Source organism: Eleutherodactylus coqui, chromosome 1 (assembly GCF_035609145.1).
Source record: "Eleutherodactylus coqui strain aEleCoq1 chromosome 1, aEleCoq1.hap1, whole genome shotgun sequence".
Taxonomy (NCBI): Eukaryota; Metazoa; Chordata; class Amphibia; order Anura; family Eleutherodactylidae; genus Eleutherodactylus; species Eleutherodactylus coqui.
The window spans coordinates 131538216-131556288 of NC_089837.1; the positions used below are offsets into that span (position 1 = coordinate 131538216).

Below are 18073 nucleotides of genomic sequence, written 5' to 3' on the forward strand. Positions count from 1 at the left end.
AGAGTTCGTTTCGAGTAACGAACCCCATTGAAGTCAATGGGGGACTCGAGCATTTTTGTATGGGACGATGCTCCGCATAGCTGATGACTTGTCAAGCACCAGAAAACATCAGAAAGTCATGGAAACACCACAGAAACGGATAGGGAAGGGCAGGGGCAGCATGCATGGCTGCATCTGAGGCTCCTAGGTCCCACTATTAAGCCAAAATGGGGGCAAGACTCTGGCGTCACCCCCCTAACAATTTACTTGGGACAAACCCTCATTAGCAAGGCACATGCGCTAGCATATCTTAGCCAAGCACCACACTACCTGCAACCAAGGACAATCACTGCTTGCGGGTGACACCGCTGCCTCTTTTCCTGGGTTACATCCTGGCATAGATCTCAAGTCGTTTCCTATGTAAGAAGTACAGTATTGCCCGTCAGATTCTGATGCCGATGTTGCTCTCAGACATTATATATAAAACTTCAGAAGAGATAACGAGTTATAGTTTCCTCTTTTTCTCTCATGTGATTGACTTTAAAGAATTGCACAAAACTCTGAAGGAAATTATAGGTTATTTGTTTAAAAATATGATTACAGGGATCCATCCTATGGTAGGATTTATGTGTAAAATCATCTTGGAATCTTCCATTTACTTTAAATAGACCATATAATACCAAGCAGTATAAGGTTGCCTTTTAATAGATCCATATGAGACTGCACTACTGGGATCAATTATAACTGAGGAAAGGGGGTTTGAAACCTTTAATACCAAGAGTACTAGTAGATAATTGTTATAAGGTTAGTTATTAAAAGACACCCTCTCTGCACTGAACTATAGATTGGCGATATCGAGGTCACTGGTAAATTATAACATTAATCATTTTAGGGCTTCGTTATTAGTAAAATATATCAACTAGGTTGCTCTGTGATTTCGGAGTAGTTACTGGTATTCAAAGTCAGAGAAAAGACCTTAGGTTAGCTGTATACCAGTTTCCATTTATCTGTGTTCCATTAAAAGAAATAACAAATTGAACATTCAATGTCAATAGAAAGTTGTGAATTGTAGAAGAAACTGATTCTCATTAACTTTTCCTCCGGTAAAATTACTATTCTGGTAAAAGAAAATAAAATGTGTGTCATATTCCTCAACCTGCTATTTATCACATGGCAATCCGTTTACAGTGTGTAGGCTAATTTATGGTTATAGTGTCCTAGGGTCAAAATCACACTTTAAACTTAGAAACTTAGCACTTCCGAAATTGAATTTCATAGCACACTATGCCGTTACTGTAGCGTGCCTACACAATTTGTGTAGCCCCACAGTAATTATATGTCAATGGCTATGCAAATTGCATAACACCCACACTATCATTCAGTAGGTAGTCTGGTGATAGTCACGAGCTGTTGGCTCCCCTACCCTATTGCTTTGCATAGGAAGAAAACTGTCAATCAGTGGCTGGAGGGTGGGGAGAGCTACTATACAGTAGCTATATTTATAGTTGTTTTTAAGCTACCCCCATTAGAATTACAGTATAAAAGAAAGGTTTTTGCAGTTTTTAGAGTCTTCTGTAGGTATTTTGATGTTACCCTTTGGTTCTTTCTCACCTCTTTCTCGACTGCTTGTTGTGTTCTTGAGGTGATCTTAACAAGATGCCCACTCCTAGGGAGAGAGCAACAGTCCTGAATTTTCTCTGTTTTTGAATAATTTGTCTAACTGTGGATTGATGAACACCCAGGTCTTTAGCGATGCTTTTGTTGCCTTCTCCAGCTTCAGACATTTCTATAAGACATATTCTGAGATCTTCTGGAAGTTGTTTGCATTGAGGAATGGTTTACACTAGTCAATCTTACTTGAAGTTTTTAGCAACCAGGCATTGTATGCCTTTATTTAATAGGCAAAGCATTTGTAAAACTCACTCTTCTATTCTCATTTCTTTAATTGAAACACCAATTTTTACCATTTGTCTCTTTTTAAAATTCATGAACACAGAGGTTGACTTACTTTTTCTCTCTCCAGTGCGGATGTCTTTTGTGTGTTCAATAAAAGACCTAAACCGTTCAACTGTTTGTGTATTATTAGTTTAGTTACATTTTGTTGGTCTGTAATTGTGGTCTCATAAGAATCAGACTACATTTTATCAATCAACACAGAAATTCAGGTAATTCCAAGCGTTCTCTTACTTTTTCTTGCATCTGTACCTTTTCATATTGAATGCCTAACCATGTACGTGTTCTGAGAGCAGGGTTCTTCAAGGTGACTGCTGTTTCTTTCTAGGTCTTGCCTTTTGAACGTGATTTTGATTATCTATTTATTTGATTCTTCTGATCAAATGACATTAATACTGCCTGTCAACTGTCAGATGATTTCCCATCACTGAAATCCAATATGTTAATTTTGATCCAAGCAAGGCTATTTAATCATTGATGCTGTTAACAAAATAAACTGTGCTTTCTTTAATGAAAAAAAGAGTACAATCAATATGTTTAACAAGATATTTTGCAGGTCTCAAAGGAGATACTGGGGACATGGGCTTGCCAGGAACACATGGAACTACTGGTCCCATGGGCCCAAAGGGCTACAAAGGAGACAAAGGTGTGTAAGCATGGCATTGTATTGATTTAGTTCCAATGTAATTGAAGTAGAAAATAAGGCAAAATATATCTAGCAAAATTAGCTTTAAAATGTAGCATGATATATGCCTGTAGAATTAGAGTTCTTAGAACATAATGATAGGCAACCACAAAAACACAGTCATCTTCCAAACCTCATCAGTGTTTAAATTGTACCTCCAAAAACATATATACACTTCCCAGTGCTCTTCAACCTCTATGTGTAGTTAGGGCCTGTTTACATCACGCTCAGGCCTCAGTCTCCGGTTCTGTTACGTGGCTTAGTCTGGATTGCCAAATACGACACCCAGATGGAAACCTGGATGTCACTATAAGATTCCATTACTCAAACAGGGACCAATAGGCTCATCATTTTTGCTTCATTAAATAATACAGTCTTATTGGTCTCTGTCTGAGTAATGGAAACCTAGGATTATGTCCAGGTTTCCATCTGATCACCAAAACCAGCATTAAGATCCTGTGATGAAACCTGGGAAAGGAGGCCTGAATGTGATGTGATTCTAAGCATTGTGCAGAATTATTAATCATGACTTATATTTAGAAGACGTAAATTTAGATCAAGCAGTCTGAAAATTAGTCATATTCATCACAGTTTGTTTCTTGAACCAAAAGCCTATGCAGACAAATTGCTCAAGCACAAAAAAAAAACCGCTTTGTACTCTCTAACACATATGTTCCTATACATCTATAATTAAGGGAATTTCATGTCGGTTCTATCACCATTTTATCATAGTTTGATAAATTTGGTGCATCTTTAGACACTTTTGCCTAGTTTTATGCCACCTATTGGTTGGCTTAGGCCTTAGTCAGACGGGCGTTTTTTCGCGCGATTTGCGCATCGCATGTCGCATGCGCATGCGCAAATCGCGTGACCGGCGGCGAAAAATCGCGGGAAAAATCTGCACCTAGCCGCGTTAATCGTCGCAGCAAAACGCCCATCTGACCGGAGAAAAATCGCCGTGCGCATCAAAATGCGCATGAAACTTAGACTGGCCGTCGGAAAAAATGATTTTGGTGCGCACATAAAACGCCAAACGCAGATAGGCGCGATTTGCGAATTGTCGTGTCCTATAATTTATCGCATATCCGCATAAAAAGCGGACATGTGACCGATACCATAGCGAACCATTGGTTCTATATATGCGCGAATCACATGCGCATGCGCAAATCGCGCGAAAAAACGCCCGTCTGACTAAGGCCTTAGTCTGATCCACAATTTTGTCACAATTTTTGCACACGTTCTCCCCTCTCAGGCTATGCCTACTACCTAGCAAAGCTGTGCCATCTGCCCTTAAAGTTACACATTTGTTAAGCAAAAAGCAAAGCATGTTAAAAACACATAATAAATGAGGTGAAAGATATGAATGCCTTTTTGGGGGTCAGAATTCTTCTGCATTTAGGTTAGCAAATTTCTCTCTAGCGCCAAACTTTGTTAGTCAGCAAACCTCGAATCTACTTTGTCCACATTAGTAGAACATATTAGGACCCAGCCCAGTGAACCCAGAAATTTTTCCACATATCTTCCAAAAATCCCAAAATGTGGGAAACATTTGGCTAAGCACCACCCTTTTGAGGAACCGTTTTACTGGAAAATGTTGCAAAAATGGTATAGTTGCCCGGCATGTGTGCATAGAGCCTACAAGTACATCTGTATGTAATTACCCCTGCACTTACCTCCAACTCTGTCTTTGCCACTCAACCACTGTTAAGCTGTCAATACACATAAGACTATCATAAGATAAAATGGCTATTTTTGCCAAATACAGCTTCAAAAGAAAAAAAAAGCAAGTCATGCCGATGAACGTTTGTGATATAGCAAGACTATATTGTGGCATTGTAGTAAAAATGTGATCCATCAGGTTGAAAACACTCAGCTGATCATTTGCTACTTTACGTAAGCCAACTGTCTTTGTTAGCTATGTTTATTAAGATTTCATGCTTTAGTTACAATTGCAAACATAACAACCAGAGCAAGTGTAAATAACTATAGAGGAGTATAAAATAAGACTAGGGTGGTCTTACATCTGTGTTGGGGGCTTTTGGGTTTCTGCTCTGTTCAGGGGAGGGGCAGGGCAGGGAAATCCCCTGCTCGAACGGTTCCATCTTATGATGGAACTGAATAGTGCCGAACAGACCCCATTGAGTATATTTTGATATTTAATGCTGGATCTGTGATGGAACCACTGACCCACCTGAAGTACAGAACAAATTAGCTCCATTGCAGCCAATTAATGTCCTTGTGTGTGGGCATCTCTAGGTTACAATCACATGCAGCGCATTTAGTCCACATTTCCATGACTCAAAATCTGCTACATACATGTGAATGGGGCTGGTTCAGAGATCTCTGCAAACCATATTCCAATAAACGGGCAAATCACTAAAGTTTCTGCAACATGAATATAATTTTTAGACAACATTCCTCCTACTTTTCTCACTGTGTAGATACTATAGTAATTGAATTGAAGCTATGTACTGTATATACCCTCAAAACTCAGGGATGCAAGCGATCTCAAGTAAAACCTCAATATAAATGTCCATAATCATCACAATCCTTATGGCTATTCAACCACATTTTAATTTCTACTTTAAGAAACTGAAACTACGAGGCAGATTTAGTAATATTGCCTAAAATAAAAACACCATAAAACTAGAGGCGATAGGTGCTGCAGGTTGTAGGAGACGACACAGTCTACCAAAATAAATCTGTGGCATCATATACCATGCAACATGTCACTCCCATAAAAGTCTTTAAAAGAGTGAAGCTCCTTGCTGGATTGAAGAATAGGAATGGATCTAGACATCAAGCAATTAGAATAGTATTCGACGGTGAGTTTCTAGAACGGTCCCTTAATGCTTAATTTAAACACTGAAGCTGAATAGAAAAATGAAGAATAAAACATTGAATCAGGTAATAAGACTGAGTAATATGAAATAGGTGAAGAACAGCACTCCTGTGGCTTGAAGTGCCAAGGAAGTGTGAACCATTATTGATGCAACATTTTGAACTCAAGGTCCTTCATCAGACTTATCGTAGTGGAGAATCTGCAGGGACATAGTTGACACTGACATGTATGAAATTAATAAATGAAAGACTTTGAAATGGAAAAGTTCTGAATCAGCAGGGAATCAGAAAAAAATCTATAGTAATGAGTTAGTAGTCTTAGCTCTCTTTTCAGTTAGATGTCCACTGGTTTGTATGGTGATAATGTAGCTAAAAGTTACTTCGTATGCCTAGTGGTATATGTTAGTCTATAAACTTGAATCTTTAATTGTTGAATACAGAACTCAACCAGAGTGAAGAGCACTCACACGAGCATTAAAATATCAAGTAGCAGTAATCACACCTGGTCAAACACAGAGACAGAACTAAATCAGATATGGTTATTGTAGTCAATCAGAAGTGTAGCAATAAGAGGAGCTGATGCTGCAGTGGCACATGGTTCCTAGTGTCTGGTGGGGCCCAAATACTGCTATGGAACATAAAAAGACATCAGTATTATTAATGGCACATGGTACTTTGGGGGCCCTCTTTCAGATTTCCCATTGAAGCCTAGGAGCTTCAAGGCTTGGAATTTAGATTTTCAAGGATCTAACGTCAAAAGTCAAAACGTCAGACACTAAGGGCTTATACCGACGTACGTATATCGGCTGGGTTTTCACGCCCGGCCGATATAGGCTGTCCCTCTCTGCAGGGAGGAGGAGGCGGGCTGAGAGCAATGCACTGGGTTCCCGCCCCCTGTCCACCCTCTCTCCACTCCTTGACACTATTTGCAATAGGAGAAGGGCGGGATGGGGGCGGAACATAGCTCTGCCTCTACTACTCCCATTGCAAACATAGGCAAGGGGTGGAGAGGGCGGGAGCTCAGTGCTCTGCTCCCGGCCCGGTCCGCCTCCTCCCCCTGCAGAGAGGGACAGCGTAAATTGCCAATATACGCATGTCGGAATAGGCCCTTAAGATGGATTCGTATCTAGAGTCATTTCCAGAACTTTAAAGATCTGTGGAAATTTACACCATGTATTTCTAAGGAGATAAAAAAAATCATGAAAAGTTTTTCCATAATGGATTTTTTTTTACTGTAGAAATACTTTTCGCAATGTTTTTTTAAATATATTTTATGGCTTTTGAATGTGGAATTTCATCATAGACTTCAGTGTTTTGTGAAATTCCACATTGACGTCTGCAACACAATTCTGCAGCAAAAATGCAACAATATTCACAGCTGTGGATTTTGTGGTGTATTTTGCTGCAAATAAATCCATTCTTAGATAACTAAGCAAAAATAGGGTAGCTTCCGAGGGTGGGAAGGACTCCAGCAAGTAGACTTGGATGATGAAAACAAATAACAGGTTTTTTTGAGAGAGTAATTTTCTTAGTAGCAGTTGTACACACTTGAATTGCATTTACTGTAAATTGGAGCAAATCATGACAGACAGTATTGAAACACAAGCTCCACGAGCATCATTCACTATTGACTTAATTAGCTGGTTCGGACAGGCAAAGGTTAACTGGTTACTAGCTTGCTTCTGTACACTGACTTTTGTCTCTTCTCCCTGAACCTTTATCTTCTCTCTCTCTCTCTGTTTCTCTTCTCTGCTGACACTTCAGAGTGGATTTGCTTAGGGTACTCACACTTTAGATGTCCTAGCTTCCCACTGCCATGGCTTTTGAAGCTGAAGCTTAGCTCTGCACTTGAAAGACTCTTTCCCTATCTGGACTAGAGCCTTGGAAAAGACCACAGGGTTAGACCCCTGGGTCAGGCTCTGAGAAAGGACCCTGAGGAAAGACCATAGGCAAGACCACTAACTCCACCCACTCTCTTCCTTTTATACTACTAAGCTAGCTAAACCTGTGATCAGGATCCAAACTACCAATTGCAGGCCCTCTATTCTAGCTAAGCTTGGCTAAACACTCCCCTGACTGTTGCTAAGTGACCTGTACACACTAGAGCCTGGAGAACATTGCCAGAACATACACTACAATGGAGAAATGTGAACAATAACATAATAACTGTACACACTTATCCAACATAACCTCAAGACCTGATTGCAAGGATATACTGGGCACAGAACATGCTGGAGTACGCAACTCTGGGGTACTACATTTATACCTGCATTAAGTGAACAACAAAGGAAAAGTAAACAATTATTGTTTGTCATTCGGTCATTGGCTTGCATTTAGAACAAACAATTATCATTCACATTCGCTCATTCAAATGATTTTTTTGAACAATAATTGTTCCCTCTAATACAGGGGTCCCCAACTCCAGTCCTCAGGGACCACCAACAGGTCATGCTTTCAGTATATCCTATGGTAAGAACACCTGTGGCAATGTCTGAGGCACCGACAATAATTACATCACCTGTGCAATACTGAGGAAATCCTGAAAACATGACCTGTTGGGGGTCCCTGAGGACTGGAGTTGGGGAACCCTGCTCTAATAGCACCTTAATACTGCTGGTTGAGCAGGGAGCATGGGAAGATAATTGTCAGACAAAAGAACTACAAATATCTCATGTATATTACTGCGTGAGTTGTGCTCTATCACTGCCATTATCTTTGTAGCCAAGTCCCCTTTAAATATAGCCGTTACTAATTTGATTAGCTACATAGGCAGGGTGGACAGTACATATGCCTTCCAGTATCCTGTTCTGCTGTGTCTTAGCATACCGTCTGGAGGAGCTAACAAGCCTTAGGTAATTTTTGCATTAGGCTACTCAAGGTACAGTATTAATGAAAGCAATGATGGATCTTTACAAAGGTGCCCTTGCCAAGAGCTCATCATGGAAGAAAACTATAAAGCTTCCATTTTATTTATGTTAAAAGTAAAAAACATGTTTTGTAATCAGACAGCTCAAAAGTTCCATCATTGCATTTTCTTCATTGTGTCATTCATCTTGGGAACAGATGTTACCTCACAAGCTGGGATCTTTGGAAGCAGTCCAAGAATAGAAGCTTGGAACCATTCAATAATCTGTGCTTATTTATGCTGTTATATAGTACCTGAGAGATCTAGCCCACAATTCTCCATCTGAAAAGCTATGTTGTACATGTAATAAAATAACTACTGGCACTATGAGGGTATATATATATGTCCAAACAGTCGAATAGCTATCGATCGATCATGTCCAATCCATATGAAAATATAGCATGTGCCGGTTTCTATACAATTTTTACTTCAAAATATTGGTCCTTCTGAAAAAGGATCTTAAAGTGACGCTCTAATTTTGGGACAAAAGTATATCTCAAGACCAAAGGTCAAGAAGGGTATTTTTTCTGCAGTTGTTCTCTGCCAGCCCTCCAATCTGCTATTTCTGGGTCCTGTTGTGTAAAATGGCCAATGCAATCTTCAGACTATCTAATCCCCACAGTTAGACTACACCTACCAAAACGTACTACACCTGCTTTGTGATTGGCCAGGGCTGCTCAAGTGGTCAGAGCTTGTCAATCAGAAATCAGTGTGCATTAGATAGTTAGAAAATTGCAGTTGACATCTGGGAAAGTTGAAAAAGAGAACTGGAGCTAGTGGATTGGAGGGACAGCAGGTAATATATCCCCTCCCCTACAAAAAAAAAATTGTCTTGAAACCAGAAGATCACTTTAAGGGCTCATTCACACAGGGGAATTCACGCAACTAACTTACATGCGCAAAAAAATGTGATTATTAGAACCAGTGGTTTCCTATGGTAACATTCAGATAAAAGAGTTTCAGCCGAGCAAAAAAAAAAAAAAAAAATCACACCTAAAAAGATAGGACATAAACGACTGAAATTCCCTGCCACGTGAAAAGATAGGACCTGACTAGGGATGAGCGAGTATACTCACTAAAGCACTACTAGCTCGAGTAATGAGCCTTAGCCGAGTATCTCCCCGCTCGTCCCTGAAGATTCGGGAGCCGCTGCAGCTGACAGGTGAGTCGCGGCGGGGAGCAGGGGAGAGCGGGCGGGAGAGAGAGATCTTCCCTCCATTCCACCTCGCTCTCCCCCGCAGCTCCCCGCCCGGCACCAGCCCCGAATCTTCCGGGACGAGCAGGAAGATACTCGGCTAAGGCACATTACTCGAGCGAGTAGTGCTTTAGCGAGTATACTCGCTCATCTCTAGACCTGACCCATCTTTGGTGCGCAAAGCGCAGAAGTCTCCATGGGCTCCTATCCCTCCATCTTCCCTGCTGGGGAACCTCTGACATCGTGTTGCTGGGGAATCCCTGGGGGAACCCCCTTCATCTCTGCAGCGGTACTTCCCTTCACTGGAGAGAGAGAGATGAAGGGGGTTCACCCAGGATCTCCTTCTCCAGCAGCACATTTTTTCGGTCAGTTTCAGCCGTGTGAATGGCCCTGACTCTCACAACTAGTGCTGCAGAAAATCATCCATCCAGATGATATTATGCAGCGCTAGCTGCGATTTGTTTTTTTGCGCAGCTAAACGCTACGTGAATTCCATGCTCGTGTAAATGAGCCCTAAAGCCTACACAAATAACAATCCATCTCATGCATAAAAACTGCTTTGGAAAGTGTTGGTGTTCCCTAATGTAGTAATGTTGCAACCAATTAGATTCCAACCTTCATCTTTCTAGAGGTGATCTCAATGATTGTTATGGGTACTACTTGCTCTTTTTCCTAGAGCAGAATTTCTTATCCATGAGGCTCAAAGCTACTGAATTTTTCAAATTTTTGATGTGAATTCTTCTTTAATAACTGGAAATGGGTAGAAATATGTAAGTAAATAGAAATGTGCTGCTAATTAGCCTAGACTAAGAGGGCTATTATACAAGCGCTAGCAGTTGGCGCACTGGCGTAACTATAGGGGATGCGGTTGCACCCGAGCCCAGGAGCCTTAGGGGGCCCATAAGGCCTCTCTTCTCCATATAGGGAGCCCAGTACTATGAATAAAGCATTATAGTTGGGGGTCCAGTTACAGGTTTTGCTCTGGGGCCCGGGAGCTTCAAGTTACGCCTCTTAGTTGGCGCTAGTGCTAACAGATAATTGCCAGTAATTGTGCTCCCTGACAAATACCTCTCGGTCACCAGCAGCGTTGTGTAACAGTATCGGTCTTACTTCATTGCAAGTGTGAGGCTTCTTTAAAAGTATCTGTATTTTTAAGAAGCGTTTTAGTCATTTACAACCTTTTGGGCATCTTTGGGGGATAATGATTTTTACAGTGCGACAATGTTGATACAGATGTTTATCTGCAGGTGAAAAAGGTGAACACGGTGACCAAGGAGCTGGTGGGATTCCCGGATTCCCAGGAAAGCCAGGAGAAGCAGGTAATAATAATGAATGATGCAGAATTATGTTTGTCTGTTTCTCATTCTCCATCTCTTGTAATGAAACTCCGCTCTGATGACCTCTGTTTAAATTGATTCTGCTGAAGGAGAAACAATGTCCTCAGAGATCTGTCAGATACATACCTACTGCAGGTAGCAGACAGCCATACATTCCTAGTCGCCTGTGTGACTGGAGAGCAAACATGTGCTTCTGCTTAAGAAATGCTGTTTAAATAATTGATTTAACCCATTAGCTGCCACGGGGAAGGCCCTAAACAGATTGTTACACTTGTTCCCTCTGGCAAAGAATTCGGTATGTGTTCTTGATAACTGTATAGCAATTATAGAAACACAGATGCTGTTCGAGTCTGGTGCTAAATTTTGTGGTATTTAAATACATTTTAATTACTGCAGTCGTACAGAATGTGTACACTCATCACTGGAGGAACAGGACACACTTAATAACATATACGCTTCACTGCCAAGTGGAACATTCTAATTTGGGAAAGTTATGGAGAATTAATGGAATAAATTCTTGTTTAACTTTTGCTAGGCAGAATAGTTCCTAATTCCTACATAACCGTGGGCAGAAGAGGTGGGCTACATGTGAGTGCGTCTTAGAAGAAAATATTAGTTTTTTTAATGCGGATGACATCACACAAATGTCACCCCCCAAATTGATACACTTTAACCATGAGACAATAATTTATGCCTGATGTGTCTTGGATTTTGGTACCTTCCTACAACTATAAGTCATTGTAAGTGAACTTATATTTTTTGGTAACATTGCTTAAAGAGCCACTCCGCTTTGTTAATTAATTATGTAGCTAGTCCCAAAGTATAGAAGTGAGCTAGTGTTACCTTGGTTAGTTATTCCTTACTAAGGGCTGAGGCTGCATTTCCACGAACGTATATCGGCTCGGTTTTCACGTCGAGCAGATATACGTCGTCCTCATCTGCAGGGGGGAGGATGGAAGAGCCAGGAGCAGGAACTGAGCTCCCGCCCCCTCTCTGCCTCCTCTCCGCCCCTCTGCACTATTTGCAATGAAAGGAGGCGGGATGGGGGCAGGGCTGAGTTCTGAGAATTAGCCCCGCCCCCGTCCCGCCTCTCCCCATTGCAAATAGTGCAGAGGGGTGGAGAGGAGGCAGAGAGGGGGCGGGAGCTCAGTTCCTGCTCCTGGCTCTTCCATCCTCCCCCCCCCCTGCAGATGAGGACGACGTATATCGGCTCGGCGTGAAAACCGAGCCGATATACGTTCGTGTGAATGCAGCCCACAACAGACGAACTTCTTTGCGTGTGTTTTTGCGCACGTGAGACTCATGCCAGTAAAACGTGACAAGACGAACCCATTGATTTCAATGGGTTTGTGCTCATGAGCGTGTTTCTCACGCACAATTCCTGCGCGCAAGATAGGTCCTGCACAATCTTTCAGCGTTTTACATAGAATGCTACCATAGAAGTCTATGGCAGGTTAAAAAAAAAACAAGGGGAAGGATGTGACCCAGCGTAGAACGCAGGGAGAAGAAGTCAGCTGGCCCTAAATAGGCTTTATATAGCCATTCTATTCCACGGAAAGGGGGTAACATGTGCCAGTGTGAACTGGCATTGTGAGCACAAAAATTACATTACTATGCACTGTCCGGTGCGTATCAGCCAGATTATTGCCATCTCCAAACCTTGCTTATGCACAAATATGTTCCATTGCGGCAGCATATTTGCGCATACGTTAGGCTGTCGAAACCCAAAGTGTGTGTGTGAAACCAGCCTAAGGCCCCACTTACATGGGCCGTTTTATACAGCAAACACTCACACTGAACACTGTACAAAGCAGCTCTGCCATAGTAAAAACATTGCGTTTAGAAATGCAGCGTATTTACTATTGCTTATGTTAGAGCGGCCTACGGATGCTTTCACATGGGTGGAATTTGGCTATAAGATGCACTGCAACGCATGGAAAATTCTGCATGCTTTTGTGTGGATTTTGATGCGGAATTGAAAATGGCTTAATTCTACCCATAATTCCACATAAAAATAACAGCATGCCTTATTTTCATTCCTTATCGCAGATGAGAATAACATATGCAATGTCCAGTGCCCTAGGGACGGAACAGTACACGGACCTGCATGCATGCGCTGTCCGATGCAGGTGCCGCCCAAGCATTTTGGGTGCAACTCGTATAGGCCTATGTAAATAAGCCCTCAGTCTCGAATGGAGTAAATTTTGGACATGCACTTCCATTTCTCCATTCAATCTATGCCTGTGAAGTGGCCGCTGCCTCGCCTGCTGGAGCGGAGCTCAGAGACCAAGGTTCTCTGGAGTCTCCAGAGGTGGGGATGTACATCTTTAAATACCTTGTAATCTTGCCACAGTGGAAGAATTATTATTTTTGGCTATGTGTTAAACACATCTTCTCGAAGTCTTTGTAACATTATAATTTAGGTATTTTTATCTTAAATTGCTGTATCAGTCCCACAACTTGTGGGGACCAGAATTGTTGCACTTTGCTCTTAGCTGTTAATACAGTTCAGAAACCGCTAATTACATATGTTCAATAAAGGCATTTAGTACTTAAAACCTTCTAATGATATACTTAACTCAGTGCACCTCCTGTGAATTTTCATTATTTTCTTTGCAATGGTAACATTCTACAACATTTTTGCAACTTTTTGAGATATTTTCAAGACATGCTAATTGCTATAATTGAAACTCCTTCCTTTAGCACCTTAAAACAGCACAGCATTATTTAAAGTTAAGCAACTTCTAAAGAACTATTACAGGAGAAGATTCTCATTTGCAAGTTACTGTCGTTTTTTTTCCTGCCAAGATGCAAATTTTATATATTTTTTATATATATTTTATTCACATCTCTCTCGTGGTATCCATTACAGACACAAACCAGAATTCAGTACTGAATCCATCAAATGATAGTTCCATCATGGTGTCTGTTGTTTTCATTGGAAGAATGGAGCTACATGTTTTGCTATTCTTCCTGTCAAATATGATAGAATTTGTGATGAAGGCTCCTGATGGAGTCTCCAGTGCAGATATGACCAATGCCTACATTTGAAGTGGTGAAAGATTTGCAGACATAATTCTATTGATGATACGATCATAAGTGGCTACCCATAGTGAGCTTTCTAGTGTCCTGTGATTAGATGAACAGTTTTGCCACTTGCGGCCCTAAAGGTGCTCTCAGAGCTGTGCCACCACCCGTGAGTTGCTGAACAGAGCAGTGTGGAGGTGCACACAAGAGCTCAGAATCTAAGATGGCACCTGTTCCCTGTGCTGGCATCACCCACTCTGCCAAGCACCGTCTGCGTTATCCTTCTGCCTCCAGACCTCATGATGGGCCACATAAAATGACATGGAATGCTGGTTTTGGCCCACGGGACTTTTTGACACATATGATGTAGAGGCTTAGTTACAGCAAATGTGGACTGATATGCCACAGGATACCATACAGAACCAGTATGCCTCCATGCCTGCCCTTATCAAATTTTGTATCCAAGCTAGAGACGGCACAACAGGGTAGCAGAGTCTCCATGCCCACCCATATCACATCTTGTATCCAAGCTAAAGGCAGTACAACAGGGTACTAAAGCCTCCATGCCTGCTCGTATCAAAACTTGTATCCAAGCTAGAGGCGGTATAACAGGGTACTAGAGCCTCCATGCCCACCCGCATCACATATTGTATCCAAGCTAGAGACGGTATAACAGGGTAATAGAGCCTCCATGCCCCCCCGTTTCACATCTTGTATCCAAACTAGAGGCAGTACTACAGGCTACTAGAGCCTCCATGCCCTCCCGTATCACATTTTGCATCCAAGCTAGAAGGGGTACAACAGTATACTAGAGCCTCCATGCCCGCCTGTATCACATTTTGTATCCAAGCTAGAGGCGGTACAACAGGATACTAGAGTCTCCATTCAAGTGTTCAGTTTTCTGCAATGAATGATCCTTTTGCTCTGATATTATAATCCTTTATATCAATGTTACAATCACACACAGAAAGTTTCATTCAATTCCGACATCTCTTTCTAGGCGCTTGGTTTTATGAAACTATGAGTATATATAATACAGCATTACCAAAAAGTGAAACCGCTACCGAATAGCATCAGAAAAATAGTATCTGTCAACATGTATATCTTGATATTTATGGGCCTTCATTGCTACCTCTAAGTGATGTGCCCAAATGTACAAGTAGTTATTATAATATTAGGATGTACAGGATTAGGATGTTTCTAAATAAGGAAATATTGTATCTCAGTGGTTAGCATTGTTGCCTTGCAGTACTGGAGTCCTTGATTCAAATTTGACCAAATCACATCTCTGCTTAGGTTTTCTTCCACACCCCAAAAATATACTGATAGGATAACTTGCAATTAGTGACTAATCTCTGTACAGCACCACATAATATGTTGAATTATATAAATGAATAAAACAGATTCTGAAATTTATAATTCTTTATAAACAACTACCGTATATACCGGCGTATAAGGCGACGGGGCGTATAAGACGACCCCCCAACTGTCACCTTATACGCCGGTATACAGTGGAGAAAAAAAAAATTCATTACTCACCTCCCCCGGCGTTCTGTCGCGCTCCGGCAGGATGTCGCTCGCTCCTCGTCCCCGGCGCAGCATTGCTTTCTGAATGCGGGGCTTGAAATCCCTGCTTCCAGAAAGCTAATACACACGCCGGCAGCCATGACATCATTGAATGGCTGTGATTGGCTAAAACACACGTGGCTTCAGCCAATCACACTATTCAATGACATCATTGAATGGCTGTGATTGGCTAAAACACACGTGGCTTCAGCCAATCACACTATTCAATGACATCATTGAATGGGTGTGATTGCTAACACGTGCGCCTTCAGCCAATCCCAGCCATTCAATGCTGTCATGGCTGCCGGCGTGTGTACTAGCTTTCTGGAAGCAGGGATTTCAAGCCCCGCATTCAGAAAGCAATGCTGCGCCGGGGACGAGGTGCGAGCGACATCCTGCAGGAGCGCGACAGAACGCTGGGGGAGGTGAGTAATGAAATTTTTTTTTTTTACACTTTTTTTTTTTTGTATTACCGGAGCATAAGACGACCCCCGACTTCAGACCCGATTTTTCGGGGTTCAAAAGTCGTCTTATACGCCGGTATATACGGTAATATTGACTTTTTATATTTACTCTTCTAGGTGAGATTGGACCCAAAGGTGAAAAAGGAAATCTGGGACTTGCTGGTATAAAAGGACAAAAAGGAAACAAAGGCGATATATGTGAAAATGGCACAAAAGGGGACAGAGGTGAAAAAGGAGACCAAGGATTAATTGGCATCGATGGGGAAAAAGGAGACAAGGGTGAAAAGGGGGATTTAGGAGACAAAGGTAATTGTGGTGATACTGGAGAAAAAGGAAATCTAGGAGAATCTGGAGAAAGGGGATTGAAGGGGGACAAAGGTATTAAGGGTGATGCAGGGCTGAATGGTTTGAATGGCCCTCAAGGGGAATATGGAGAAAAAGGAGAACCAGGACCGAAAGGGGATAAGGGTGAGATTGGGCCTTCTGGTTTAATAGGTCCACCTGGCCCAAAGGGAACCTTTGGCATAAAAGGAATTAGAGGCCTTCCAGGGAAAAAGGGTTCCAGAGGCCTCAAAGGATCTAAAGGGGATAATCACAAGCCCATGAAGTCTGCTTTCACTGTGGGTCTATCAAAACCTTTTCCTGCCCCTAATGCTCCAGTAAAGTTTGATAGAATATTGTACAATGAACAAGATGAGTACAACCCTACAACAGGCAAATTTAACTGTACAATTTCGGGAACTTACGTGTTTGCATTCCATGTGACAGTCAGGGGGCGCCCAGCTAGGATTAGTATCGTTGCTCAAAATAAAAAGGTATTTAAGAGCCGCGAAACTTTGTATGGCCAAGAGATAGACCAGGCGTCAGCAATGCTTGTCCTAAGGTTAAGTGCTGGGGACCAGGTTTGGTTAGAGGTTTCACGGGACTGGAATGGTATTTATGTGAGTAATGATGATGACAGCATATTTACAGGATTTCTATTATATCCTGATGATTCTGTTGAAACACAATTCACATAATAAGAATATAAAATGTAATTAAACTCATGTTTTGGCTGAACTCTAGTTTCATTTAATTTAAACAGAATTTCCTAATATGTAAAATTAACAATGATTTGTTATGACCCAATAATTAATGGTGAGATTTCTGAAAACATTCACCTCAGTGTACTGAAGATGTGACCCTCAAGAATCCATAGAATCTAATATACAATACACCTTATACAGTATGCAGTGTATTTTCAGTTTTATCTCTCCAATCAAGTCTTTCGGCTGTGAATAGAACAAATGTATAGCTGTAAATATATTTCCAGGATTACTTAATTCTATGTGCAACTGAAACATTGGAACAATAAACATTTGAAAAAGTAAATCTGTCATTTTGTATCAATTATATTGTTAATAAATCCTTTTCACTTTCTATCAAATAGTGTAGCATCTGTGTACTATATACTACCACATTGCCATTTAAGCTATCCTACAAGTAGAATGGATCATGTCTTATTAGTATGTCACATGTCCTAAACCATTCTACATAAGATGCAGACCCTTGGGGGTGTCAGCCATAGTTTGTGATGAGAACTGCACACTATTGGATATACAGGTTATGCTGCTGCACACAAGCCGGCCATCATAAAGTGCAATGCTTCGGACCTTCTACAGTGGTGCAAGGAATGTTTCATGGTATAGTTGAGTAATGAAAGAATGTTCTATGGAGGATGCTTGGGGAACGCCTTTTGCCTGAGTGCGTTGTGCCAACAGTTAAGTATGACGGAGGTTCTGTTATGCTCTGGGGATGTTTTAAGTGGCATGGTCTTGGTCCTTTGGTTGTAGTTGCAAGAACCATGGACATGGAGGTGTACTTTGACATTCTAGACAATAATGTGCTGCCAACAATGTTGCAATACTCTGGGAATGGTCAGCAATACTTCCAACAAAAGGATATAGATGTTGCATGATTGGACTAGCTGCACAGAGTCCCGACCCAAGCCCTACTGAACATCTTTGGGATGAACTGGAACATCAGGTCAGGAAATATGCACATTGTCCATCTTCTTTGAAAGAGCTTACCAAATGATTGCAGAATGAATGGAGAGAAATACCAGCTGAAGTGTGTCAGATG

General features: G+C 41.5%; 1 protein-coding gene across 1 annotated transcript in view; it reads left to right on the plus strand.

Moving 5' to 3' along the window:
* OTOL1 (otolin 1) overlaps nucleotides 1–16971 on the plus strand; it is a 58818-nt gene extending 41847 nt beyond the window's left edge. The window contains exons 7-9 of the mRNA XM_066603188.1: nucleotides 2489–2578; nucleotides 10806–10877; nucleotides 16070–16971. Of these exons, the coding sequence (XP_066459285.1) occupies nucleotides 2489–2578; nucleotides 10806–10877; nucleotides 16070–16971 (1064 nt within the window). The remainder of the gene's footprint in view (nucleotides 1–2488; nucleotides 2579–10805; nucleotides 10878–16069) is intronic.
* Nucleotides 16972–18073: the final 1102 nt, after the last annotated feature.